Source organism: Xenopus laevis, chromosome 6S (genome assembly GCF_017654675.1).
Source record: "Xenopus laevis strain J_2021 chromosome 6S, Xenopus_laevis_v10.1, whole genome shotgun sequence".
Classification (NCBI taxonomy): Eukaryota; Metazoa; Chordata; class Amphibia; order Anura; family Pipidae; genus Xenopus; species Xenopus laevis.
The window spans coordinates 41,464,008-41,491,322 of record NC_054382.1 but is presented as its reverse complement, the minus strand read 5'-3'; the positions used below and the strand labels follow the sequence as shown (position 1 = coordinate 41,491,322).

The following is a 27,315-nucleotide window of genomic DNA, read 5'->3' as shown; positions in this document are numbered from 1 at the left end:
AGCAGTCTTTTACAGTATGAATGCATCTTAAGCATTCAAGTCATTTTTGTGCAGCCAAACAGGGATTCAAGGTGAATTTATTTTGTCAAAAATGTCCCTACTTATAGCAGTATGTGTCCAGCTTAATCTGATTAAAGTCTTACACGTATCTCATTGTTTTATTCTGTTCTTACTTTGTTATTTGCTGCTCTTTCTCCCTGCATTAAATGCACAGCATTTGCCTTACCGATTCTCGCTGTTTCCAGTGTCATGGGCAGTTTTATTGCACAAAAGCAGCATGTTCACTGTTAGAGGGCTAAAACTTGAATGGCTCTTGATTTCTTTCCGCTGTTTCCCTCCCTTCTCATGAAGTGCTCCTTCTTAGATTCAAGACAGATTTTCATTACATTTCTCCTTTAAAATGCTCTTATATTCCAGACAATTCCGATCATAAACAAAAAAAAAATTTACTTTAATGTGCATTCAAATTTGAATCAAAAGTATGATCTTTACATGCTTTGTTGAAATAACTGAAAACATGTTGCTTATCTATTATTTAGACTTATAATCTGCAGTTATGTAGGTCACAGTATACAATATTGCTACGGTTGCCACCTGTCTGGTTTTGAACCGGACAGTCAGATTTTTACACCCATTGTCAGGTTCCAAAATGCCTGCCTGATTTTCTAAAATCTGAAAACCGGGCAGACCTGTCCCCACCCCTTCACATCATCAGCCCACCTCTTAGCATCACTGGTCCAGAGTTCAAATGTTACACATTTAACTACTGATAGTTATGGAGATTTCACAATTTAATCCATGAAAACCACACAATAATTGTAATTAATGGTTTTGATCAGTTCAATAGGCCAACATGAATTAGTTCATAGATTCAATATCAAATACCCCCCAAAAAACAAGTGGTCTGAACTATCAAATTCCTTAGCAGGCTATGAGAAATGTTTAATTTTTTTAATTCTCTTTTTCTGTTCCTTTGATCAATATTGATATTGATCAACGTGAATTGCAGATGCACTTTTCTAGGTGATACATCTGAATTAGATAATCCAATCAAATTTGTTATCCCGTATAATAAATTCTTTAATTGCCATGGTTAGTAGAGATGTCGCGAACTGTTCGCCGGCGAACTTGTTCGCGCGAACATCGGGTGTTCGCGCTCGCCGGAAGTTCGCGAACGTCGCGCGACGTTCGCCATTTTGGGTTCGCCATTGTTGGCGCTTTTTTTTGCCCTCTCACCCCAGACCAGCAGGTACATGGCAGCCAATCAGGAAGCTCTCCCCTGGACCACTCCCCTTCCCTATAAAAACCGAAGCCCTGCAGCGTTTTTTCACTCTGCCTGTGTGTGCTGAAGAGATAGTGTAGGGAGAGAGCTGCTGCCTGTTAGTGATTTCAGGGACAGTTGAAAGTTTGCTGGCTAGTAATCGTTTTGATACTGCTCTGTTATTGGAGGGACAGAAGTCTGCAGGGGTTTGAGGGACATTTTAGCTTAGGTAGCTTTGCTGGCTAGTAATCTACCTTCTACTGCAGTGCTCTGTATGTAGCTGCAGTGGGCAGCTGTCCTGCTTCTGATCTCATCTGCTGACTGCTGCAATAACAGTAGTCCTTGTAAGGACTGCTTTTATTTATTTTTTTGTTGTTTTACTACTACTACTACTACTACTACTATAAGAGCCCAGTGCTATTAGTCTAGCAGTGTTGGGGAGTGGGACTGGTGTGCTAATCTGCTGCTCCTAGTAGTTCAGCAGCACCAACTTTAATTTTTTTTTTTTAATATTCATTTTTTTTTTATTTTACTTTTTTTTATTTTACTACCGCTGTAGTAGTGTATAAGTTGACCTTTTAGGCATTATTTGCCCTGTAGGCATTATTTGCACACTGTTTTCTTCAACCCGCCATCGAGCTGTGTGACCTTGTTCCCATTCTGTCTAAATATCCATAATATTACCGTCTCCAGAAAAAACACCGGAGTCACTTTTTTCAAGCAGCATTCATATATTTTACGTAATCCGTATCCACCGCTGTAGTAGTGTATACGTTGGCCTTGTAGGCATTATTTGCACACTGTTTTCTTCAACCCGCCATCGAGCTGTGTGACCTTGTTCCCATTCTGTCTAAATATCCATAATATTACCGTCTCCAGAAAAAACACCGGAGTCACTTTTTTCAAGCAGCCATAATATATTTTACGTAATCCGTATCCACCGCTGTAGTAGTGTATACGTTGGCCTTGTAGGCATTATTTGCACACTGTTTTCTTCAACCCGCCATCGAGCTGTGTGACCTTGTTCCCATTCTGTCTAAATATCCATAATATTACCGTCTCCAGAAAAAACACCGGAGTCACTTTTTTCAAGCAGCCATAATATATTTTACGTAATCCGTATCCACCGCTGTAGTAGTGTATACGTTGGCCTTGTAGGCATTATTTGCACACTGTTTTCTTCAACCCGCCATCGAGCTGTGTGACCTTGTTCCCATTCTGTCTAAATATCCATAATATTACCGTCTCCAGAAAAAACACCGGAGTCACTTTTTTCAAGCAGCCATAATATATTTTACGTAATCCGTATCCACCGCTGTAGTAGTGTATACGTTGGCCTTGTAGGCATTATTTGCACACTGTTTTCTTCAACCCGCCATCGAGCTGTGTGACCTTGTTCCCATTCTGTCTAAATATCCATAATATTACCGTCTCCAGAAAAAACACCGGAGTCACTTTTTTCAAGCAGCCATAATATATTTTACGTAATCCGTATCCACCGCTGTAGTAGTGTATACGTTGGCCTTGTAGGCATTATTTGCACACTGTTTTCTTCAACCCGCCATCGAGCTGTGTGACCTTGTTCCCATTCTGTCTAAATATCCAAAATATTACCGTCTCCAGAAAAAACACCGGAGTCACTTTTTTCAAGCAGCCATAATATATTTTACGTAATCCGTATCCACCGCTGTAGTAGTGTATACGTTGGCCTTGTAGGCATTATTTGCACACTGTTTTCTTCAACCCGCCATCGAGCTGTGTGACCTTGTTCACATTTTGTCTAAATATTGATAATATTATCGTCTCTAGAAAAACCACTTGAGCAGCATTCATATATTTTACGTAATCCGTATCCACCGCTGTAGTAGTGTATACGTTGACCTTGTAGGCATTATTTGCACACTGTTTTCTTCAACCCGCCATCGAGCTGTGTGAGCTTGTTCACATTTTGTCTAAATATTGATAATATTATCGTCTCTAGAAAAACCACTTGAGTTACTTTTTTTCAAGCAGCATTCATATATTTTACGTAATCCGTATCCACCGCTGTAGTAGTGTATACGTTGACCTTGTAGGCATTATTTGCACACTGTTTTCTTCAACCCGCCATCGAGCTGTGTGACCTTGTTCACATTTTGTCTAAATATTGATAATATTATCGTCTCTAGAAAAACCACTTGAGTTACTTTTTTTCAAGCAGCATTCATATATTTTACGTAATCCGTATCCACCGCTGTAGTAGTGTATACGTTGACCTTGTAGGCATTATTTGCACAGTGTTTTCTTCAACCCGCCATCGAGCTGTGTGACCTTGTTCACATTTTGTCTAAATATTGATAATATTATCGTCTCTAGAAAAACCACTTGAGTTACTTTTTTTCAAGCAGCATTCATATATTTTACGTAATCCGTATCCACCGCTGTAGTAGTGTATACGTTGACTTTGTAGGCATTATTTGCACAGTGTTTTCTTCAACCCGCCATCTAGCTGTGTGACCTTGTTCACATTTTGTCTAAATATTGATAATATTATCGTCTCTAGAAAAACCACTTGAGTTACTTTTTTTCAAGCAGCATTCATATATTTTACGTAATCCGTATCCACCGCTGTAGTAGTGTATACGTTGACCTTGTAGGCATTATTTGCACAGTGTTTTCTTCAACCCGCCATCGAGCTGTGTGACCTTGTTCACATTTTGTCTAAATATTGATAATATTATCGTCTCTAGAAAAACCACTTGAGTTACTTTTTTTCAAGCAGCATTCATATATTTTACGTAATCCGTATCCACCGCTGTAGTAGTGTATACGTTGACTTTGTAGGCATTATTTGCACAGTGTTTTCTTCAACCCGCCATCTAGCTGTGTGTATTATCGTTTCCAGAAAAACCAACTGAGTTTTTGTTGTTGTTGTTGTTTTTTTAAAAATAATGCCAGGCAAAGGCAGGCCGCCACGCAGAGGCCGTGCTAGGGGCCGTGCTGCTATGCAATCCTGTGGCCCTAGCAAATTGCCCAGTTTTAAAAAGCCAATGACCCTGAACTCCCAAAATGCTGAAGAGGTAGTTGACTGGCTTACACAGCACACCCCATCCTCTACCGTTTCTAACTTTACCACAACATCCTCCTCATCCTCCACTGCTATGGCCACCCCACGTAACACTTCCTCCACCACCGGTGCCCCTTCTTCACTGGGGTCAGAGGAGTTATTTTCCAATGAGTTTCTTGAACTGAGTAATGCGCAACCATTATTGCCAGAAGAAGATGAAGGAGATGAGGACCTTACACCAGATTTAATTCTGGCAGAGAACACGATAGAGATGGACATAATGAGTGATGAGGAGGAGGTCCCCGCTGCTGCTTCCTTCTGTGATGTGTCAGAAGAAATTGATGCATCTGAGGAGAATGATGATGAGGAGATTGATGTTTTGTGGGTGCCTAGTAGAAGAGAGCAAGAGGAGGGTAGTTCAGATGGAGAGACGGAGAGTCAGAGAGGCAGTAGGAGAATAAGACTTAGAAGAAGCAGGGAGGACAGCCCGCAGGGATCAGTAGGGCAACAACATGTATCGGCACCTGTGTTCAGCCGGCCAACGCACCCGCCATTGCCGCCAATACCGCAAACTCCGCCAACTTCTACTGTTACCGCCAGATCGCACACTTCCAAAAAGTCAGCAGTGTGGGATTTTTTTAATGTGTGTGCCTCTGACAAAAGCATTGTAATTTGCAATGAGTGCAGTCAGAAACTGAGCCTTGGTAAGCCCAACAGCCACATAGGTACAACTTCTATGCGAAGGCACATGAGCGGCAAGCACAAAGCACTTTGGGAGCAACACCTCAAAGGCAACAGGCAAACTAAAAGCCACACTCCTTCTGGTCCAGCATCTTACTGCTCTACCTCTGCTCTCCTTGACCCGTCTGAACCACCCTCCACTCCGCCTTCCACCTTGACCACCTGTTCCCATTCCCAGTCATCTGCCACCAGCCAAGTTTCTGTGAAGGCCATGTTTGAGCGTAAGAAGCCAATGTCTGACTGTCACCCCCTTGCCCGGCGTCTGACAGCTGGCTTGTCTGCACTCTTAGCCCGCCAGCTTTTACCATACCAGCTGGTGGACTCTGAGGCCTTCCGCAAATTTGTAGCAATTGGGACACCGCAGTGGAAGGTACCCAGCCGCAATTTTTTTTCTAAAAAGGGAATACCACACCTGTACCAACATGTGCAGAGCCAAGTTACCGCATCTCTGTCACTTAGTGTTGGGCCAAAGGTCCATATGACTACTGACGCATGGTCCTCCAAGCATGGTCAGGGCAGGTATGTCACCTACACTGCCCACTGGGTGAACTTGGTAATGGCTGGGAAGCAGGGAATGGGTAGCTCAACAACAACAGTGGAGTTGGTGTCACCGCCACGGATTGCACGCGGTTCTGCCACCACCTCTACTCCTCCATCGCTCTCTACCTCGTCTTCTTCTTCTTCTTACTCTGCTGCTGGGTCCTCCTTCTCCTCCTCCACACCTGTGCACCCCCAGCTCCCCCTAGGCTATTCGACGTGCCAGGTACGCCGTTGTCACGCTGTCTTGGGGATGACGTGCCTGGAAAGCAAAAACCATACCGGATCTGTACTCCTGTCATCTCTGCAGTCACAGGCCGATCGGTGGCTGACCCCACACCAACTGCAGATCGGAAAAGTGGTGTGTGACAATGGAAGCAATCTGTTGGCAGCGTTGAGACTAGGCAATTTAACACATGTGCCCTGCATGGCACATGTGTTAAATTTAATAGTCCAACGTTTTGTCTCCAAGTACCCAGGATTCCAGGACGTTCTCACCCAGTCCAGAAAGGTGTCGGCCCATTTCAGACGTTCCTACACAGCCATGGCACGCCTTGCTGACATTCAGCAGCGCTACAACATGCCAGTCAGGCGTTTGATTTCTGACAGCCAGACTCGCTGGAATTCAACGCTCCTTATGTTGGAACGTCTGCTGCAACAACAAAGGGCCGTCAACGAGTACCTTTTTGAACTGGGTGGTAGGACTGGATCTGCACAGCTGGGGATTTTTTCCCCCGTTACTGGGTGCTTATGCGCGATGCCTGCAGGCTCATGCGACCTTTTGAAGAGGTGACAAATATGGTCAGTCGCACCGAAGGCACCATCAGCGACCTAATACCCTTCGCTTTCTTCCTGGAGCGTGCCGTGCGACGAGTGACAGATGAGGCTGTAGACCAGCGTGACGAGGAGCTGGAAGCGCGCGATTTCTGGTCGGAATCACCAGAACGAACCCAGGCACCTGCTGCAACGCAGGGAGAGGTGCCAGAAGTGGAGTCAGAGGAGGAAGGTGGCTTTGTGGAGGAGGAGGAGGAGGACCAACAGGAGCAGGCTTCCCAGGGGGCTAGTGGTGACCTTTTGGGGACCCCTGGTCTTGTACGTGGCTGGGGGGAGGAGACCGTGGATGATGCAGTCCTTGATAATGAGGAAGCGGAGATGGATAGCTCTGCATCCAACCTTGTGAGAATGGGGTCTTTCATGCTGTCATGCCTGTTGAAGGACCCCCGTATCAAGAGGCTTAAGGAGAAGGACCTGTACTGGGTCGCAACGCTACTAGACCCTCGGTACAAGCATAAAGTGTCAGAAATGTTACCAACATACCACAAGTCCGAAAAGATGCGGCATTTACAAACCAGCCTGCAAAACATGTTGTACAATGCTTTTAAGGGTGATGTCACTTCAGGAACTCATCAACATTCCAGGGGCAGAGGTGCCAGTAATCCTGCCACGAGCACACCTGCAAGGACAAAGCCCTTTGGCCAGTCTGTAACGTCAGACATGCAAATGTTTTTCTGTCCAAGGCAGCGCCACAACCCTTCTGGATCCACCCTCAAAGAACGCCTCGACCGGCAGGTAGCGGACTACCTGGCATTAACTGCAGATATCGACACTCTGAGGAGCGATGAACCCCTGGACTACTGGGTGCGCAGGCTTGATCTGTGGCCAGAGCTGTCACAATTTGCCATGAACCTCTTGTCTTGCCCAGCCTCAAGTGTGCTCTCAGAAAGGACCTTCAGTGCAGCAGGAGGGATTGTAACTGAGAAGAGAACTCGCCTAGGTCACAAAAGTGTCGATTACCTGACCTTTATTAAAATGAATGAGGGGTGGATCTCGGAGGGTTACTGCACGCCGGAAGACTTGTTCTGACTTCTATGCAGCTGTCCTTCTCTTCAAGCCTCATGACTCCACACACAGCTGTCCTTTAGCGTCCTCCTCCTCCCTCCGCCACCGTTACAAACTAGGGTGCAAACCCTACTGGTTTAATTTTTTCTGGCCTCTGTGCTTCAGTGGCTGCGACCAAAAAAATGCCTATTTTCTGCATTTATATGACATAATTTTTCTGGCCTCTGTGCTTCAGTGGCTGCAACCAAAAAAATTTATATTTTCAGCATTTATATGGCATAATTTTTCTGTCAACTGTGCTTCAGTGGCTGCGACCAAACAAATGCATATTTTCTGCATTTATATGGCATAATTTTTCTGGCCTCTGTGCTTCAGTGGCTGCAACCAAAAAAATTACTATTTTCAGCATTTATATGGCATATTTTTTCTGGCAACTGTGCTTCAGTGGCTGCGACCAAAAAAATGCATATTTTCTGCATTTATATGGCATAATTTTTCTGGCCTCTGTGCTTCAGTGGCTGCAACCAAAAAAATTTATATTTTCAGCATTTATATGGCATAATTTTTCTGGCCTCTGTGCTTCAGTGGCTGCAACCAAAAAAATTTATATTTTCAGCATTTATATGGCATAATTTTTCTGGCAACTGTGCTTCAGTGGCTGCGACCAAAAAAATGACTATTTTCAGCATTTATATGGCATATTTTTTCTGGCCTCTGTGCTTCAGTGGCTGTGGCCAAAAAAACTGGGCAAACAATGCCTACAAGGTCAACGACGTTGACCTTGTAGGCATTGTTTGCCCAGTTTTTTTGGCCACAGCCACTGAAGCACAGAGGCCAGAAAAAATATGCCATATAAATGCTGAAAATAGTCATTTTTTGCCATACGTTGACTCAACGTATATGGCAAAAAATGACTATTTTCAGCATTTATGTGGCATATTTTTTCTGGCAACTGTGCTTCAGTGGCTGCAACCAAAAAAACTGGGCAAACAATGTCTACAAGGTCAACGTATGGCGAAAAATTACTATTTTCAGCATTTATATGGCATATTTTTTCTGGCAACTGTGCTTCAGTGGCTGCGTCCAAAAAAACTGGGCAAACAATGTCTACAAGGTCAACGTATGGCGAAAAATTACTATTTTCAGCATTTATATGGCATATTTTTTCTGGCAACTGTGCTTCAGTGGCTGCGTCCAAAAAAACTGGGCAAACAATGCCTACAAGGTCAACGTATGGCAGTTGTTTAAAGAGAACAGTAGATTACTAGCCAGCAAAGCTACCTAAGCTAAAATGTCCCTCAAATCCCTGCAGACTTCTGTCCCTCCAATACAGAGCAGTATCAAGCAGATTACTAGCCAGCAAACTTACTATCATCTGTCCCTGAAATCACTAACAGCTCTCCCCCTACACTATCTCTTCCAAGCACACACAGGCAGATTTTTCAGATACATTTTTGCCCTTGATCCCCCTCTGGCATGCCACTGTCCAGGTCGTTGCACCCTTTAAACAACTTTAAAATCATTTTTCTGGCCAGAAATGTCTTTTCTAGATGTTAAAGTTCGCCTTCCCATTGAAGTCTATGGGGTTCGCGAACCGTTCGCGAACCGCTCGCATTTTTGCGCAAGTTCGCGAATATGTTCGCGAACTTTTTTTCCGACGTTCGCTACATCCCTAATGGTTAGACAAATATAGCTTATTCAATTATAACAGTGGGAGAAATAAGAAGAATGGCTTATTATCCACAAGCCTGTTATTCAGATTTTTCCCAAATATATTAATACTATTTCCCATATTACTTTAAACGAAAAAATTAATTTTTACTGATTTGCTTTCTCTTTAATAATAAGACAACACATTGTGCTTCATGTTAATTACAAAAAAAATGTAATGTTTGAATATGTTAATAGACTTAATGATGCTGCAGAAAAGCACCCTAATCCAGAAAGGGTTTATTTCGGTCTTCATTCATTTTCGCCTATTATAGGATTATTTGAACAAAGACTGTCTTATTGTTTTAGTTTAGGTCAATAAAAAATATAAGTAGTCAAAGTAATAAACAACAATAAAATAATAAAAGGTCTAATAAGAATTTGGAAAGCCAGCCCCACATTCAAAGCAAAATTATAGAGCTGCAAGAAACTTTGGCACAGAATTGGCAACTAAACTGTTAAGGTGATGGAAGATTTAAATTATGAAAGTAGATTATCGAGGTTGGGGTTGTTCTCTCTGGAGAAAATATGCTTGTGAGGAGGCATGATTACTCTTTATAACTATATTAGAGAGTATTATAGACAGAAAGCCATAAAAGGAATCATCAGACCAGAGGCCACCCCTTTAGAGGAAAATTACTTTTATTTGAAGCACCGTAGGCGATTCTTCACAGTGAGGACAGTGAGGTTGTGGAATGGTCTGCTGGATGGTGTTGTGATGGCTGATTCTGTTAATGCCTTTAACAGTGGCTTGGATGATTTCTTGGACAGACATAATATTCAAAGCTATAGTGTTATTAAAATTTACAATTAATATAGATATTGGTACAGTGTATATATATATATATATTATATACTGTAGTTTCACTGTGTTTGTATAAGTATGTGCGCTGGGTTTCATTTAGTTAAGAGGTTGATCTTGATGGACTTTGGTCTTTTTTCAAACCAACTTAACTATGTAACTATTTAATTATGTAATCCCAGCCCCAAATAAGGTAAATCAAGGTGAACTATTAGTATTATACAGCCCAGCATGGAATCTACAGTGAACTGTATCATAAGCATAAATTGCAGTCAAACTCAAACTTAATTTACTTTACTTATACCAACTCTAGCTAGGTACCTACAGTGGATTATAGCAGTCCACCTTTATTCCAGTAATAATAGCAACACATTGCAATTGCAACGAGCAAAGTGCAATTATGGGGGCAATCATCGTGTTTTTATTCATATAATGCATTGTTTTTTCCCCTTAATTCCAGTGGTGTAGTGATTTTTCACCAGGTTGCACTGTGAAAACACCCATAGACTCCAAAGTATTGTGCTCTGAAATGTTTTGCGCTGCTCTGAAATGTTCTGTGCTGAAAAAGTTGTATGGACTCCATGGGAAAAAAAGTCTTTGACTTTAATGAGATTTGTGAATTTTAGCTGTTTTGACAAATTTTTGTCAAAATGACTACAATTGAGCTCGAACTTTGCAAAAATCAAGTGCAATTTCACAAGGCCAGTTGCTGTCATTTCTTAGGTTCAGTGTTGTGTGTGCACAATTCTTTTGGTGCATCAGTACTACGCCTACTGAGGCAAGGCACTGTGGAATCCCATTAGCTACTGTCTGGTTTGGAAGGAGACAGTAGCTCCAGGGTTCCCTTGCCCCATCAGGCACAGCAGACTAACTGCAAGGAATTTATCAGGCCGGCAATTGTTTTTGAGTTCTTAATGACCCCTATAATATCAAGCTTTCAAGGGCTTAATTGACAGGGCACATGGTCTTCTTGCTTCACACCCATTAACACACGGCTTCTAAATAACTTCTACAGATGCATCAAGCACCTGTGAATGTTTTTGTTCTGTAATACAATAACGGAGTATAGATTTCATTCAATGTTATACATCAGCTTCTCTCAAAGGTGCAATTGCTTGAATTTTTTGTTACTTGCCTTTTAAGAAAAATGCATCTCCTTTTGCTTAATGCAGCATTACAATAAATTCTATTCTTTAGCAACTCAAATATTTACATTTATAGAAAACCAGTCAACTACTTTGATAGAATGTTCTTTGTGCTATTGTTTTAATTGTATAACCCTGACAAATCTGCTTTGTTTTTTAAAAAAAGGTGCTGTTTAATTATGAGCATGGTAAAAAGAACAGTGATATATTGCAAGTCTTGTGTTTATACCACTTTTGAGTTTTCAATCCTAAGGAATCAGCACCCTAATTTCTTCAAGATGCACAGATTTTGCTGCCTGCTCTAAAACAAGATATATGTTACCATTGTGGATGTTAAAAGTTTGAGAATGTTACAAAACAATCTATTTGCATTTAAATTGTAGTTTGGTAGCAGCACCAAATTGATAGTATTGTGTTCCAAGTTAGCATGTCATTTGAAAAAGAAAGAAAGGCCAGGGGGTTCTCTAGAATACAGTGATTAGTATTATTTGTACAGACACCTATTGAAGACCCATGAACTGCTCAATTGCAATCAGTATTTTCTGCCACAATCTGGACTGATTCACGTAACATTTATCCACTGACATGTTTCTGCCTGAAAATAAACACCTGATCACCCGTGCCTCTTGTCATTTATATGAACGAAAACATGTCACCAGCACACATGACAGATGATGTTCAGCACATTCATATGAATGACAAGAGGCCATGAAATACACTAGATAAGAAGTACTGCACATTTACATGATTGCTTTAGACCTGATTGCTGGCATATTATAATATGCCGTTTGCAGTGTGAATACTAAACCAACTAGGGAAAGGTGTTGAAGTATACAAAAAATTGGGATATGTGGGAGCACTCCAAGGCCAAATAAAAATACAAAGGAAGTGCAACTGATCTGGCCAGAATAGCTACAAACATACAAAAAGGAAAAAAATTGATCAATGTACATTCTCTGGTCCCCTGTTTCAAATATGAATTTAATGATTCTTAATGATTAATAACAATAAGTCTTAAACCCGCATACTGCAGCACTTAATCCCCCATATGCAGTTGTAACCTTTGGAATAACGACACAGGTTCTTTACAAACATACAAAAAGAAAACAAAATGATCAACGCACATTCCCTGGTCCCATTTCACAAATTGAATTTAGTATGTAAGCTAATGCATGTATTTTGCAAAGAAGGGGTTTTTAGTTACAAAATTATGATCATAAAATTGATAAGCCACAAGGTAAACCCAATTTGGTGGTCCTTATTATTTACCTGGTCAAGTTTTTCTGGGTTGGCATCTCCCTGTATAACTGCATGTCTCTGGGTCAGTGCCTCCAGATCAAGGCATCGGCTTAAATGGGCTTGATCCTCCCCCATGCCAGTAGCATTTTACAAGCATTGATTTTTTACACAGGCATGTTCCTTTCTCCCTGCTTAAGGCTAGTAAAAGAGAGTGATTGCCCAGTGATTGCATTCCCAGTGCCCAGTGATTGATTACAAGCAGGCCTGGACTGGGAGTCAAAATAGGATCTGTCATTCCAAGTACACAGAGGCCCAAACAGCCTCCTACCAGCCCCACTATATGGTAACTTTCTATGGAGCCATACAGCAGCCCCTCTGGCATTTGCCAGAACCCACAGATTGCCAGTCTGGGCCTGATTACAAGCCTTAAGAAGGGAGAAAGGAACAAGCCTGTGCAAAAAATCAATGCTTTGGTATTGGTAGACCTCTTCACTTCTAGGGGTTTACAAATCATTACCAAATAGAAAGGTAATGCTGATATTTTAGGAACAACATACTACAGGTATGGGGCCTGTTATCCAGAATGCTCGGGACCTGGGGCTTTTCGGATAACAGATCTTTATGTAATTCTTTAAATAAACCCAATAGGCTGTGTTTGCTTCCAATAAGGATTAATTATATCTCAGTTTGGATCAAGTACAAGCTACTGTTTTATTATTACACTAAAAAAAGAAATAATTTTTAAAGATGTGGATTATTTGATTATAATGGAGTCTATGGGAGACAGACTTTCCATAATATGGAGCTTTCTGAATAAAGGGTTTCCGGATAACAGATCCTATACCTGTATAACACTTTTTAAATGTGCTGTGTATAGCTAGGCAACACCGAATAGCTAAAATATATCAATGAGCAGCTACAGTATATGTACTAAAGTACACATTTATTTGGTTGTAGCGAATTCTTACACCTGGTGGGATCATTTGTCTATAAGGGTGATACCTTTTCTATGTTAATGTATAAACAGAATTATTTGCATATCCTACACCCTTTTCATATATGAAGGCCAAAGAGTTGACTTTCCTCATACATCTGTTTTACCAAATGAGCTACAGTATACACAATAATTAGTGCAAAGACAGAATGGTGTAGACCATTCTATTCAATTAATATATAAATAAAAGTATAATGACTGCTAAGCAGTGCTCCAGTTTATAAAAATAAGGCATGTCCAGAATACCAAATTTGGATTAAAGACTGAAGCCTACTCAAATAAAAACCAAATCTAAGGAGCTGATCTATCACCATTCAAATATTTTTTTTTGTACCACTATTTTTTTATAACTTTTATAACTTCAAATCAAGTACATGAATAGGAATCTTCCCAAACTCCATTACAATCAAATAATTCTCAACAATTATTTCTTTTTTCTCTGTAATAATAACACAGTAGTTTGTACTCTATCCTAGCTAAGATATAATTAATCCTTACTAGAGGCAAAACAAACCTATTGGGTTTAATATTTCAATGATCTTTTAGTAGGCTTAAGGTATGGTGATCCAAATTACAGAAAGATCCTTTAACTGGACAACCCCAGGTCCTGAGCATTCTGGAGAACATCCCAACCCTTTAGTTATTAAGCAAAAAAACTAAAAAAAATTGAATGTAAAATGTCAGCATCGAAAAGCTTGTGCAGTCATGTAGATGTCAAAGGGAATTGTCTTATGTAATAAACTATTCATTTAAATTGTTTTTTTTAATTTTTTTTAGTTTGTAAATTGAATTTTTGCAAGGTATTTAAGTTTTTTTGAAAGATTTTATCTATTCAAGCTTTTATATTCAGCTTTTTAAAATAAATTAGCTAACTGTTGTGTTTTTATTAATTGTGTGTTTATTTGATGTAGAAAGAAAACCTCTAAAAATTATACAAATCCAAATTTTGAGAAGGCTTTAACAGGGGAATGTAATAAAAGTCGCAAAGAGCAAAACAATTCACACCAATAAGACTAAAAATCCACATCTCGCAATGTAATATTGTTCCTTAAACTGTGATTGTATTGCGAATTTTAATTGCGCATTGCGAATTTTAATTGCGCACTCATAAGAAGTGCTTGAAGGTGTCATAATCTTTTGGAGCAAACATAACGATTTTTTCAGTAAGAAGTTTTATTACATTGACTGCGCATTGGCGCAAACTATAAAATTCGCAAACGGTCTTTCACTGTCGGAAGTGGTCGCTAAACAGTTTCCGGGCTCGCAAAAGCTATATTAAATTCGCACAAAGCAAAATTTGTTCGCGCAAAGGCATAACTTTTCGCATTGCGAATAGTTTTTCCGTTAGCGATTTTTATTACATTCCCCTGTAAGAGCCTTAAGCATTTTGGTATAAGAATCTTTAGGGAAACTCTGTGTGAGTTTCCTAACATAAAAGCCATGGCCATTTCCGTAATTTTACCCGAAAAGGCTTTCAGAATGAAGTAACATTTTGGCAGTTTTTTTAGGAAATCTGCAAGTTTTTATAGCCTGAAACCCAATGTTAGCTATGAAACTCATGGGGGGTTTTCTTAAAGATTGCTTGTGCCAAAAAGCACAAGCAATCTTAAATAGGCCTCCCCCATCTCAAAAATTTCAAGGGTGTGCTTAAATGGCCAAAATTTAAAGATTAGAGATTGTTTGCAAGACAAGTCAAGTGCACACAAAATGCATAAACACAGATAATTTAGTATTACTTCAGGCTCTCCCATACAATTTTGAAAATATGCTTACAAAATATTACTTTTGTGAACATTGCCCACAATTAATTTGTGGGAATAATGCTACTAGGCTAAAAGTGAGTTTACAAGAGCATAGCGATTTTGATAATTTATTAATATGTTCTCATTTACTGTATCTTGGCTAAATCCAGGTATTATAGTGATTGACACCGTAGTTACAATTATATCTGAAGACGAGATTACTGAGATCAGAAAGCCATGCAACAGCATATAAAAAAATGTACTATGTGCTATTAACCTATTACAGACTTGTCTGCACAGAATTACAATAATCTGGTGTTCTAAAACGGCTAAATAATACAGTGAAACACTGAAAGGTCAGTGGAGGATAACTAGTTATGAGTATATGATGCTTTACACTGAGCACGTAAGGCTTACTTAATAAGCACATGCTATCTAATACTATCTAAACAGCCTATAACAAAATCTAATTAAGGCTTAGAAAAGTGTTAGCTTTTTTAAGCTATCATGCTAAAAGATACGCAATGCAGCTTTGTGGTTAAACATATCTTAACTAAATGTCTCAGAAACCCTAGATCACATTGTTTAGAAATCTTAAGGATTAAGCTGAATCAGAGGTACAAGTTATTTGATATAAAAAGCATACTGTATGTAAACAGTATGTAAACAGCTGAGAAAGAGCAGTTTTGTTACAGCTAACCTAAGAAACCTCAGTAAAATAAAATTCAAAAATCACTCCAGCAGCAAAGCAAATTGCATACAGGAAAAACTTGGAGCTGTAAATGTAGAGAGACGTTACATGAATTAAAATAATTCATCACTGATGGTAAAGAATAACTGTACATATTTATTAGAAATAGCCTAACTGTGCATATTTCACATTAATTGTGTGTATTTCATATGTACAGTATACTGCTACATTATCAGTGTGAGAGGTGAATCTCCACAGACTTTTCCACTCCTAAGATCCAAAAATGAGGCAGTTTATTCTTAAATGTAATTTTTAGGAGAGTAGGTTTAAGTGTTTAGAAATGGGCAAATTTGACCTGTTTCATTTCGCCAAAAATTCGCTGCTAGCGAAATGTCGCGGACGGCCATTAAAGTCTATGGGCATCAAAACATTTTTTTGATGCACGATGCCATACAACTCTATGGGGCAAATTCACTAAGGCGCGAAGCGCCGAACGCTAGCGTTAATTCGCTACTGCGCAAATTCACTAACGAACGCTGGCGTAGTTTCGCTAGTGTTACTTCGCAACCTTACGCCAGGCGAATCTTCGCTAGCGACGAAACTACGCAAATTCACTAACTTGCGCAGTGTAGTGAACGCTACCTTTTACGCTAGACTTCCTTCGCCACCTCAGACCTGGCGAAGCACAATAGAGTAGATAGGGATTGTTTAAAAAAAAGTCAATTTTTTTTCTAAGTCCCAAAAAACGCTGGCGTGTTTTCTACATGATGGCTGATAGGCTGAAAAAGATCGAAAAATTTTTGGGGCTCCCCTTCCTCCCCCCTACATTTCCTGACTCATGGCAACTTACCTAGACAGTGGGCACATGTGTAGGGCAAAATAAAATTTTTATTTGCAGATTTGAAGGTTTTCTAGGCATTTGTAGTGCAGATACGTGTTCCTCCATTGAAATTTGAATTTCGCGCCGTATGCAAATTAGCCTTCGCTAGCGCAACTTCGCTTTATATAGCGAAACAACGCTAGCGCAACTCCGCAACCTTACGCTACCCCTGTGCGCAACTTCGGATTTTAGTGAATTTGCGATGCGCTGGCGAAACTACGCCTGGCGAAGTGCGGCGAAGTTGCGCCTTAGTTCGCATCTTAGTGAATTTGCCCCTATGGGTGTCATTTTTTTGGCGAAACAAGGCGAAAAAATTCGCCCATCCCTAAAGTGTTAATTTTTGCTTGCTGATATTACAATGCAAGAAAGATATGAGACTGAAAGTAGTGCTGAAAATATGTTTTTTTTCCTTCTGCATTGTTTATTCGAATAAAGAATAGTGTTCTGCAGGATTTTCATTTGGCAATTAGATGATTACTGGTCTTTAAGATAAAGGAGAAAGTGACTGAATTGCTTTAAGAATCTATCACTTATGTTGACTAGAGTTCCCAGAATGTTTAATCCTTGATAACATGATTGTATGTGCTCTTTAATCAGTGACACAAAGTAGCTCAAGGTTAACACATGAGAGGATATTTATAACATATTGGGCAGGGTACAGCAAAAACTATGGTAAGCATTGTTGAAAAAGTCCTGTGTCTCTGCTATAGGGGAGTGCAGGTCCACTATGATTTGTCGTGCCTCCACCCAGGTTCAGGACAAACTGGGCTCTAATACCCCTCTCTGGGAATTTCCCTGATCCGCAATCTCCCAACTGCTGTGCCATTCAAAAAGACATACAGTATAAGACAAATATGCCAGCGTCCAAAAAATATGGATGGCGTCAAAAAATTTGGATGCACGTCCGAAAAGTTGCTCGCCCCAAACCGCCGCGCGTCAACACTATTCGGATACCCATTGACTTTAACCCTGAGTCAAAATTTACGTGGGAGTCAATTTTCCAATTTCACTAATTTTTGGGGAATTTTTGCCGTTTCGCAGATTTCGCTGGAAATTTGCTATTTTCCAGTGAAGCGAAACGGGAGGAATTCGCCCATCACTGATCAAGAGTAAGAGTATGCTATGCCTGTTCTTTGTGTGCCATACTCTTTCTGCTCTGCCTCTGTATGTCATACTTTGCCTGCTCTGTGCATTGCCACTGCTTACCTCCCTCCATGACCCCAGCCTGGGCGCTCAGGAAAAGGTACGCATGTGTGCACCAGCACAGGGGTAGGGTTCAGGTTGTGGCTGGGATGGGGGAAGAAGGGGCTCTGTGGCTGACACTGGCCATACTCTGTCTGTGTGTCATACTCTGCCTGGTCTGTGTGCCATACTCTGCCGACTCTGCATATGTGTGTCCTACTGTTGAGAAACGCCTCTTCTCCAGCGTGAACATTACCCATTTTGGCCAATCTTTCTTCATAGCTAAAATTTCCCATACCTATTATCAGCTTAGTTGCCCTTCTCTGGACCCTCTCTAATTCAATGATGTCCTGTTTGAGCACTGGAGACCAAAACTGTATGGCAAGTTCTAAATGGGGCCATACCAGTGCTCTATAAAGTAGAAGAATGACCCCCTCCTTCCGTGAATCTATGCCCCTTTTAATACAGCTCAAGACCTTATTTGCCCTATGTGTGTGGGACGCACTTCGACAATTTCCGCACTGGAGTGAGGATGTCACTGGCGCGAAATTCAAATATTTAAAGGGGTCTCGGGCTAAAACTCATTGCCCGTTGTTAGGTCTACTTGTTAGTATCCTGGGTGTGATTTCTACGTGTTTGATTCCTGGTTTTGATCAGTGCCTGGTAATCCTACTCCTGCCTGACGATTCTACCGGTATTGACCCTTGCCAGTCTGATCTTGAATTGAACTCTGCCCGCACGACCCCGGCCTGCCTGACTGCGCTTTTGTCTACTCCTAGAACTGTAACTTCCATCCAAAACATTGTTAACGATCGTTCCTCTTTGCTAGTCCAGAACTCTTGCTTGGCTCCTCTCTTATTAAGACCTGGCGGCATCCAATTAGCGGAGGGCTCCTCCCGAAGTGAAAGGCGGCTGCTACAGCCGGAAGCAGAGCCGAGACCAGGGAGCCTAGCACCTGTTCTAGATTTAGGGGGCCGATGGTGATACTGTGTCTGCCATAGTCTGCCTGCTCTGTATGTGCCATAATCTACCTGCTCTGTCTGTGTGTGTGTCATACTTGGCCTGCTCTGTGTGTGTGTGCCATTTTCTGCCTGCTCTGTCTATGTGTGTGTAATACTTGGCCTGCTCTGTCTGTATCATAATCTGCCTGGTCTGTCTGTATGTGCCATACTCTGCCTGCTCTGTTTTGTGTGTTCTACTCTGCCTGTGTGTGTCATACTCTGCCTGATCAGTGTGTATCATACTCTGCTTGCTCTGCCTGTGTGTCATACTCTGCCTGCTCTGTGTGTGCCACACTTTCAATGCTTTGCTTGTAAGTGCCATACTCTGTCTGCTCTGTCTGTGTGTCATAATCTGCCTGAACTGTGTGTGCACCATACTCTGCCTGCTCTGTCTGTATGTGCCATGCTCTGCCTGCTCTGTGTGTGTCCTACTTTACTTTCTCTGCCTGTGTGTCATACTTTCACTGCTCTGCCTGTGTGTCATACTCTGCCTGCTCTGTGCGTGTCATACTCTCACACACAGATACCCCTGCAGTAAAGCACCAGCCCTTTGTTATTTTGGTGTGCTACCACTATTAATGTGGGTATGGTCTTAGCATATCTTTTTCTGGAAAAAAGATACTTGAGAGGGGACATGATTACACTTTACAATTATATTAGAGGATCACTGCTCCAGAGGCCTCCCCTTTAGACTAGAAGAAAATAACTTTCTTTTGAAGCAATGTAGGGGGTTTTTCACAGTGAGGACAGTGAGGTTGTGAATTGCACTGCCAGGTGATCTTGTGATGTCTGATTCTGTTAATGCCTTAAAGAATGGTTTGGATGATTTCTTGGACAAGTATAATATCCAAGGCTATTGTGATACTAAAATCTATAGTTAGTGTATGAGTATAAATAGTTTATGTGAGTGTATGGAGGGGTCAGTTTCTGTATGTATGGATGCTGGGATTTATTTGGAGAGGTTGAACTTGATGGACCTATGTAACTATGTCTTAATATGGGTGTGATTTAAAGTGGGTGTGGTTTTAAAAGAGTTATTATTATTATTAGCTCTCCACCACATAGGCCAGAAATATTTCAGCCTTTGGTACCACAGAGGTTGGACAGAGCTGCTCTAATCCATGGCATAAAGTCTCAACATGTGATGGAAGATTACCATATAAAACAATTTTGAAAATGTATTAAAATAGAAAGGGTCAGATTCACTTTGAAAGCTTATCTCCTTATTCAATTGCAGATTGTCCCACAGAGCCAAATGCAATTCAATGAGAAACACATATCTCATTGCTTATAACATGAAAGCCCTGCTGAAGTTTATGGGAAAAAAATTAAACTAAAGAAGAAATATTTTTTTTTCTCCTCAGATTGGTTCCCATGTTTTCATGTGATAAACCATAAAATAACATTTTCTCATGGAACTAAATCTGGCCCATAAATGCAAAATCACAGACCCATGAGTTTGACATCAGTAATATTTAAATACATAATTTTGGCTAGTATTCAACAATGTCTTTGGTTTTTTGAGATTTTTAATAGAAACTTAGATAAAGACAGCGTAATGGATAATGCCCCTTATATCTCGAGCTCCTTCTTCTTTTACATTGCAGGGTTCTTTTTTCCTTTTGTATTGGTAATCTTTTTTTTTTTTAAACTGTATGTTTAGTGTATGCACCCATTTATTGTACAGAACAGCAGAATATGTTGGAGCTTTATAAATATGTGTTAATAATAAAAACAGTAAATTTATATGACAAAATATGTGTATCTTCCAATGTGTTTAATAGAATTCCAGATGCTAATCTTTAGTGTTTCCCAAACTGTGGGACTGGCTCCCATGGGGACTTGCAGCAATGATAGAGGGGGATAAGCATGAATGCCATTTAGCGTAAGTTTTGCGGAGAATGCCTATTTGTGTTCCTAGATACACCTGAATCCCAGCTTGACATTCAGATAGGATAAGAAAATATGTATGCTGTTATAGATGTTCTGGAACTATGGCTGTAGATATAACAGTCAAAAAAAATTCTGTGTTTTTTCCCAGAGCAAAAAAAGTGTTTTTTTCCCAGCAAAACAAAATGTATGGAGAGATTCTAATAATGCTGTTGGCAAATAGACACTTTTTTTCTGGCAAACAAAATTCATGGATAAACTAATAATGCCATGGTTTATCCCAGCAACATTGTGAAGTTCTAGTGCAGATTTGTGAAAATATTAGCAACTGAAACCGCAAATTTCACCACAAACCAGTCAGAAAAGTTAAATCATCCCTACTCATATACTGATATTTTTCAATATACAGTATTCCCTCTTTTAATCCCTTTTTTAATTTTGGCATAAACTATTTTAGAGATCTTTATAAATAGATGCATATTTGACATAACCTCAATAGGGATGTCGCGGACTGTTCTGTGGCGAACTTGTTCGCGCGAACATCGGCTGTTCGCGTCCGCCGCAAGTTCGCGAACGTCGCGCGACGTTCGCCAATAGGCGTTCGCGTCAAAATCGTTCGACCATTCGACCATTCGGTCGCTAAAATCGAACGATTTTCGTTCGATTCGAACGAAAATCGTTCGATCGAACGATTAAAATCCTTCGATCGTTCGAATCGAACGATTTTCGGATGTTCGAAGTTCGCGAACTGTTCGCGAACTGTTCGCATTTTTTGCCGGTGTTCGCGAACGGCGTTCGCGAACACATTATCGGCGGTTCGCTACATCCCTAAACCTCAAGCAGAGTGGATTTGCAAAACAAGGAAAACTTGCTTAATCTGTAATGTTGACAGCAAGAAAATGCTTTGGATGGAGAAGGTTCAAAACGTAAAAGCTATAACTATTAGCTCACAGCAGTATCAGGTCCATAAACTAAAATGACCTCTCTCAGGTGGCAGTCAAAGATCAGTTAGACAGTGAAATGACTTGCATAGGTGTATGACTTTAAATCATTAAAATACTGTCTATTGCAGACACTCTCAATTCCTCCTTAGAACAAAGCAGAACACGCTCCTCTTTTGTTCTTATCTCCTCTCAAGTACTTTGATGTTCTTTATTGTTTCCTGCAGGGCCAGTTTCATCAAAGTAAGAGAAAAGTCAAGTAAAATTGTATTTTATTTCAAGCTCTAAATGCTTTGGTAACATAAGATACTTGTTTTTAATCCACACGTAACTGGTGCTGATGTTGCATCGGATCAAGGGGCAATGTTTTAAAGGATGCAAAAGAAGAGTGACCTTTAGAATTATATTCATTCAAAACACTTGCTAAACATTTTGTAATCCAGGTAGAGTAACTGACGTATTTAAAAAAGCACCCACACCTCTGTACAAAAGAAACTTATACAGGTATGGGACCTGTTATACAGAATGCTCAGAAACTGGGCTTTTCCAGATAAGGTATGTAGATTCAAATTATGTAAAGATTCCTTAAGTCTACTAAAAAATCATTTAAACATTCATTAAACCCAATAGGATTGTTTTGCCTCCAATAAAGATTCATTATTTCGTAGCTGGGATCAAGTACAAGGTACTGTTTTATTATTACAGAGATAAAGGAAATAATTTTTAAAAATTTAATTATTTATTTATAGTGGAGTCTATGGGAGACTGCCTTTTTGTAATTTGGAGCTTTCTTAATAATGGCTTTCCAAATAATGGATCCTATACCTGTATACATCTTAACATATCTGTTGTTCTGCAAGCCTATTTATAAATACCTTGCCTTTTGACAAGCGTTCAGTAGTGATGGGCAAATTTCTCCTGTTTAGCTTCACCGAAAAAATGAGCGAATTTCCCGCAAAATTCGCGAAACATCGAAAAATGTGTGAAATGCTAATTTTTACGCCATCGTCAAAATATTTTTAACATCATCATTAATTCCGATGCTGGCGACAATTCTGAAGCCCATTAAAGTCAATGAGTGCCTAGAATTGTAGCCGGTGTCAAATATATTTTCGCAGCAATTTCACGAATTCTCCCATCAAAAGTGTTCAGTTTTTTTGAACCTTGCAGCTTGATTAATACAGCCTGTATACACTTCTAAATGGACATATTCTGTTTTTCAAAATGGTTTACCATGAAATATTTTCCTGTGAAAATATTGAACTGCTTTTACAGAACCGAGGTATGTTGTAGAATTTTTACCATAATATTTATTAGCTGTTTTAGCAGGTCATTTATCTAGCGTATTTCTGTCAATCATGTTTTCTTAACTCGCAGACAAACGCTACCAAACCTCTCAGTTTCCCATATAAAGCAGATGTCATCGTGGTTAGTGGTAAGCGGATATGCTTTTGCTAAATTTTGTGTGTGAAGTGCATACATAATTTAATATAGGCTCCTGGAATTCTCTCAGCTGGTGGAGGTACCCTGTAGTGTTCTGCAAAGCACTTAATGGGACCTGAAGTGCATCATTTCCTATCTAATACTAGATCCAAGCATGACTGAGGCTTTGGCATAAGGGACTATAATCGAAATGAATACTTTAGAGTTGTGCTTTGTTCTGAAGATGTCTACCTTGTCTAGAAGCCACTGTTTTCTCTCTCAACAACTTATTTTTATTACTTCCCTAAGTCCTTCCTAGTTTTTGTGATTAACCCAAATAATGACTTTGGGCAACAGCCTTCTGAGTGGTGTATAACCTTCCATAAATGATCTCATAGCCTGTATTAACAGCGAATTTATCATTATATGCATATCCATGTATGAGGCATACATCTGCTAGTATTTATGTTTTTTTAATCGAACCAATCTGACATACAGTATGTAGGCAATAAGATTAATACTATATATTTAACATTATTAAAGATTATTTATATTTTTAAATAATAAAGTTTCATCTTGTTGTGCCAATGTGTTGTATTCCATATTTGTCCTTTCTCTTTTCTTCAACAGGAAAATAGGCAGTAGAATGGAGGTTTTAGAGCATACTCTATTATTCAAACACATAGGGGCAGATTTATCAAAGGTGGAAGTAAAAATGTGAATGAAAAAAAAAATCAAATTTCAAGCTAATTTTTGTCTGCTTTTCCAACAGGGAATAATCTAAATTCGATTTGAATTTTCTTTAAAAATTTGATTTCGATCATTCGCCATCTAAAACCAGCCCCCTTATTCGGGACCTCCTTGAACCCATTTGGAGTCAATTGGTAGACTTTGAAAAATCCCCAAAAAAATTTTGGAAAAACTTTGAATCAAATTCGATCGAATGCGATATTACTTCAATTCGTCTGGTTTGAATTCAACCGAAAACGGACCTATTCGATCAATAACTGAGCTATTTGATCAAAAACTGACTTATTCGGCAAAAAAAAATTCGATTCATTTTCGGTTGGTCTTTTTGAATTCAAAATTCTAAGTTTTTCAAGTTCGAAATTAGACCCTTGATAAATTTGCCCCATACAGTATGAATTTGAATGAGAAAATATATTCTGATGCCTTCACTAAAAAGCTTACAGTGGCATTCAGAATTTTCTACCCGTCCATTCCCACCCAAGACACACCTTGAGCACATGGAGGATCATGAATGATGATGAAAAACCTTCCCTGGGTAAAATGAACAGACTGGCACTGCTACTGCAAACACATCAACATACTGCTTTCAACTATTCTAAAGTTTTATTAACATATCCACAGCAGTCAGAGCACTTTTCCTTACACATCGCTGTACAGCTAATGGTATTTGTCCTTAAAAAAACATTTAGAAGAATGAGTAGGAAGTTAGACAAATAAAATAGACATTTAAAACCCACTAAAATTCTATAAACAACCCTTCACTACAGTATTAGAACTGTTCCAAGTGTAATTGATCTTGTGAGTTTTTTTTTATTCTTTATACAAACTATGTAAATGTCCTCTATGATTTGCAGTCCTTTGTGCAAAGGCAGAAAACGTAACACCTACCTGTATAGCAGTTATCCCCAGCATAGTAGACTCTACTTTGCCACATTCCTAAAGACTCCTAACTGGAAGCCTAGATTTAGGGGCAGATTTATTAATGGACAGATTTATCAAGGGTCAAAGTAAAAATTCTATAGTAGAGCTGCTGAAGCAAACAAACCAATTTTACCAGTGCAGGGCAACAGTGTATTATATTTTAATTGATTTAATACACTTTTATTTGTTGGTGTTACTGTTCCTTTAAGATTCTCGTAGATTGGGACCAGATGGGCATTTTACATGCAATATTTAAAGGACAAGGAAAGGCAAAAAAATACAATCCCATTTTTACTTTCTTTAATGAAACAGAAACCTTTTATATACTTTTAGACAAAGCAAAGGATGTCCTTTCTATGGGTCTTCAGCTAGCTAGAAATCCTGGCATATACCCAAAATGAGCCAGGAATTGCAACAAAAGGACCAAATCAAATATCTGTTTCTTGGCCCACATAAAACTGTTTCCTTATTTCTTAAACTGACACTCCACATGTTGCTGACCCTAATGTTTCAGGACAAACTGGAGTTTAAAGGGATACTGTCATGGAAAAATGTGTTTTTTTCAACATGTATCAGTCAATAGTGCTCCAGCAGACATATGTACTGAAATCAGTTTTCCAAAAGAGCAAACTGATTTTTTTAATTTGACATGGGGCTAGAAATATTATCAGTTTCCCAGGTGCCTCTAGTCATATGATTTGTACTCTGATAAACTTCAGTCACTCTTTTCTGCTGCACTGCAAGTTGGAGTGATATCACCCTCTACCCCCCAGCAGCCCATCATCAGAACAATGGGAAGGTAAACAGATAACAGCTCCCTGGTAGATAGGGCACTCAATAGACCCACTGTGACTCCAGTTACACTGAGTAGGAGAAACAATAGCCTGTCAGAAAGTAGTTCCATAGTACAGCACTGGCTCTTTCTGAAAGCACATGACCAGACAAAATGACCTGAGATGGCTGCCTACACACTAATATTACAATTAATAAAAATACACTTGTTGGGTTAGAAATTACATTTTACATGGTATAGTGAATTATTTGTACTTCAGAAATAAAAGCTACACCATAAAAATCATTACAGAATCCTTTAACATGAACTTACGGTTGGCACAGCTTTATGAGGTCCTGATCCGTGGTACATGGCGGAAGTCCTCGAATGTACAAGTTTGTTTTACTCAGCTGGTCCCCACTGATGTTGCTGTTGTTACTGCTGTTTGTGCTGGGGCTGGGAGGAGCCATGGGGTGGGGAGCTGGCGCATAGGGCTGCTGGAAAAATGAACAAGATATGTTACCGTTATGATTGGCATCCTGTGAATTGGCTGCACTTAATTACACAGTCTATTAAATATGGATATTTTATGTAGTTATATTGACACAGAAAGGTTGTTTTGGTCTTAGAGTTACCTGAGAGCTGTATTACAATAACTCCAAGCAACAACTCAAGTGATACACAGTACATTGGATAACGATAAACCAGTATTTTTTGTTAAGAAATTATATCTGTAATTACATCTGAGAATGAAAGATGACTGGATAATATTATATAACCCCATTGCATGGCTGTATGGTTAATGGCTGTATTCATATTGTAATTATTAATGTTTTTAAATAATAACTAATAAGATCTCATATAGTGTATGCAAACCTTCCATAAATTGACCATTTCAAAGGTGGGCATCCCAAATTAAGTGAATGACACCTCTATTTACCCGTCAATTATTTTGCAGTTACCTAAGTGCAATTTTATCTTGTCATTACATTATACACTGCTATGCATTGTTTATATCTCCTTTAATTCAACCCCCAGTTAGTCTGCTTTAGTGGCATTGGCAACACAGTTCCATTGCCAAGTAAATAAACTTAATCCAATTTCGTCTGAATTTTTAAGCATCTCTTAAGTTTTAAACAGAAAATATTGCTAGTTAAAGGAGAAGGAAAGGTTAAAACTAAGTAAGCCTTATCAGAAAGGTCCATCTAAATATACCAGTAAACCCCCAAAGTAATGTTGCTCTGAGTCCCCTGTCAAAAGAAACACCACATTTCTTTCCTTCTATTGTGTACTCATGGACTTCTGTATCAGACTTCCTGCCTTCAGTTTAAACCTCATTGCCCTGGGCAAGAGCATGCTCAGTTTGCTCCTCTCCCCCCGCCCCTCCCTTCTCTACTGTAATCTGAGCCCAGAGCAGGGAGAGACTCAGGCAGGAAGTGATGTCACACCAAATTAATACTGCAGCTCCTATCCTAAACAAACAGAGTTTCTAGAGCTTTTTACTCAGGTATGGTAAAATATTCTACAGAATAAATATAGCATTCTAGCTTGCACTATTGCAGCTAATCTATTGGCAATAAAATGCCTCCGTAGCTTTCCTTCTCCTTTAATTCACTTTCATTGGCTCTGTCAAATGTCCCATTAATGTGCTAAATATCTAAAACACACTGTAAGCCAAAATAGAATTTATTACATTCAAAAGGTTCACATTTTTATTTGCCAATTGCTTACCCTTTAAAAGGAAAAATATAACTAATTAATAGGTATTGCTCATTTCCCATTAAAGTGGACCTGTCACTCAGACATAAA

At 39.6% G+C, this 27,315-nt stretch overlaps 1 protein-coding gene across 4 annotated transcripts in view; it reads right to left on the bottom strand.

Moving 5' to 3' along the window:
• The window catches only part of LOC108719962 (RNA-binding motif, single-stranded-interacting protein 3), a 366,958-nt gene that overhangs the window by 232,157 nt on the left and 107,486 nt on the right, over nucleotides 1-27,315 (bottom strand). For 2 of the 4 annotated variants that reach the window (XM_018269295.2, XM_018269296.2), the window contains exon 2: nucleotides 25,840-26,003. In XM_018269295.2, coding sequence (XP_018124784.1) covers nucleotides 25,840-26,003 — 164 coding nt within the window. The remainder of the gene's footprint in view (nucleotides 1-25,839; nucleotides 26,004-27,315) is intronic. The other 2 variants (XM_041567533.1, XM_041567534.1) reach the window with 1 other exon arrangement.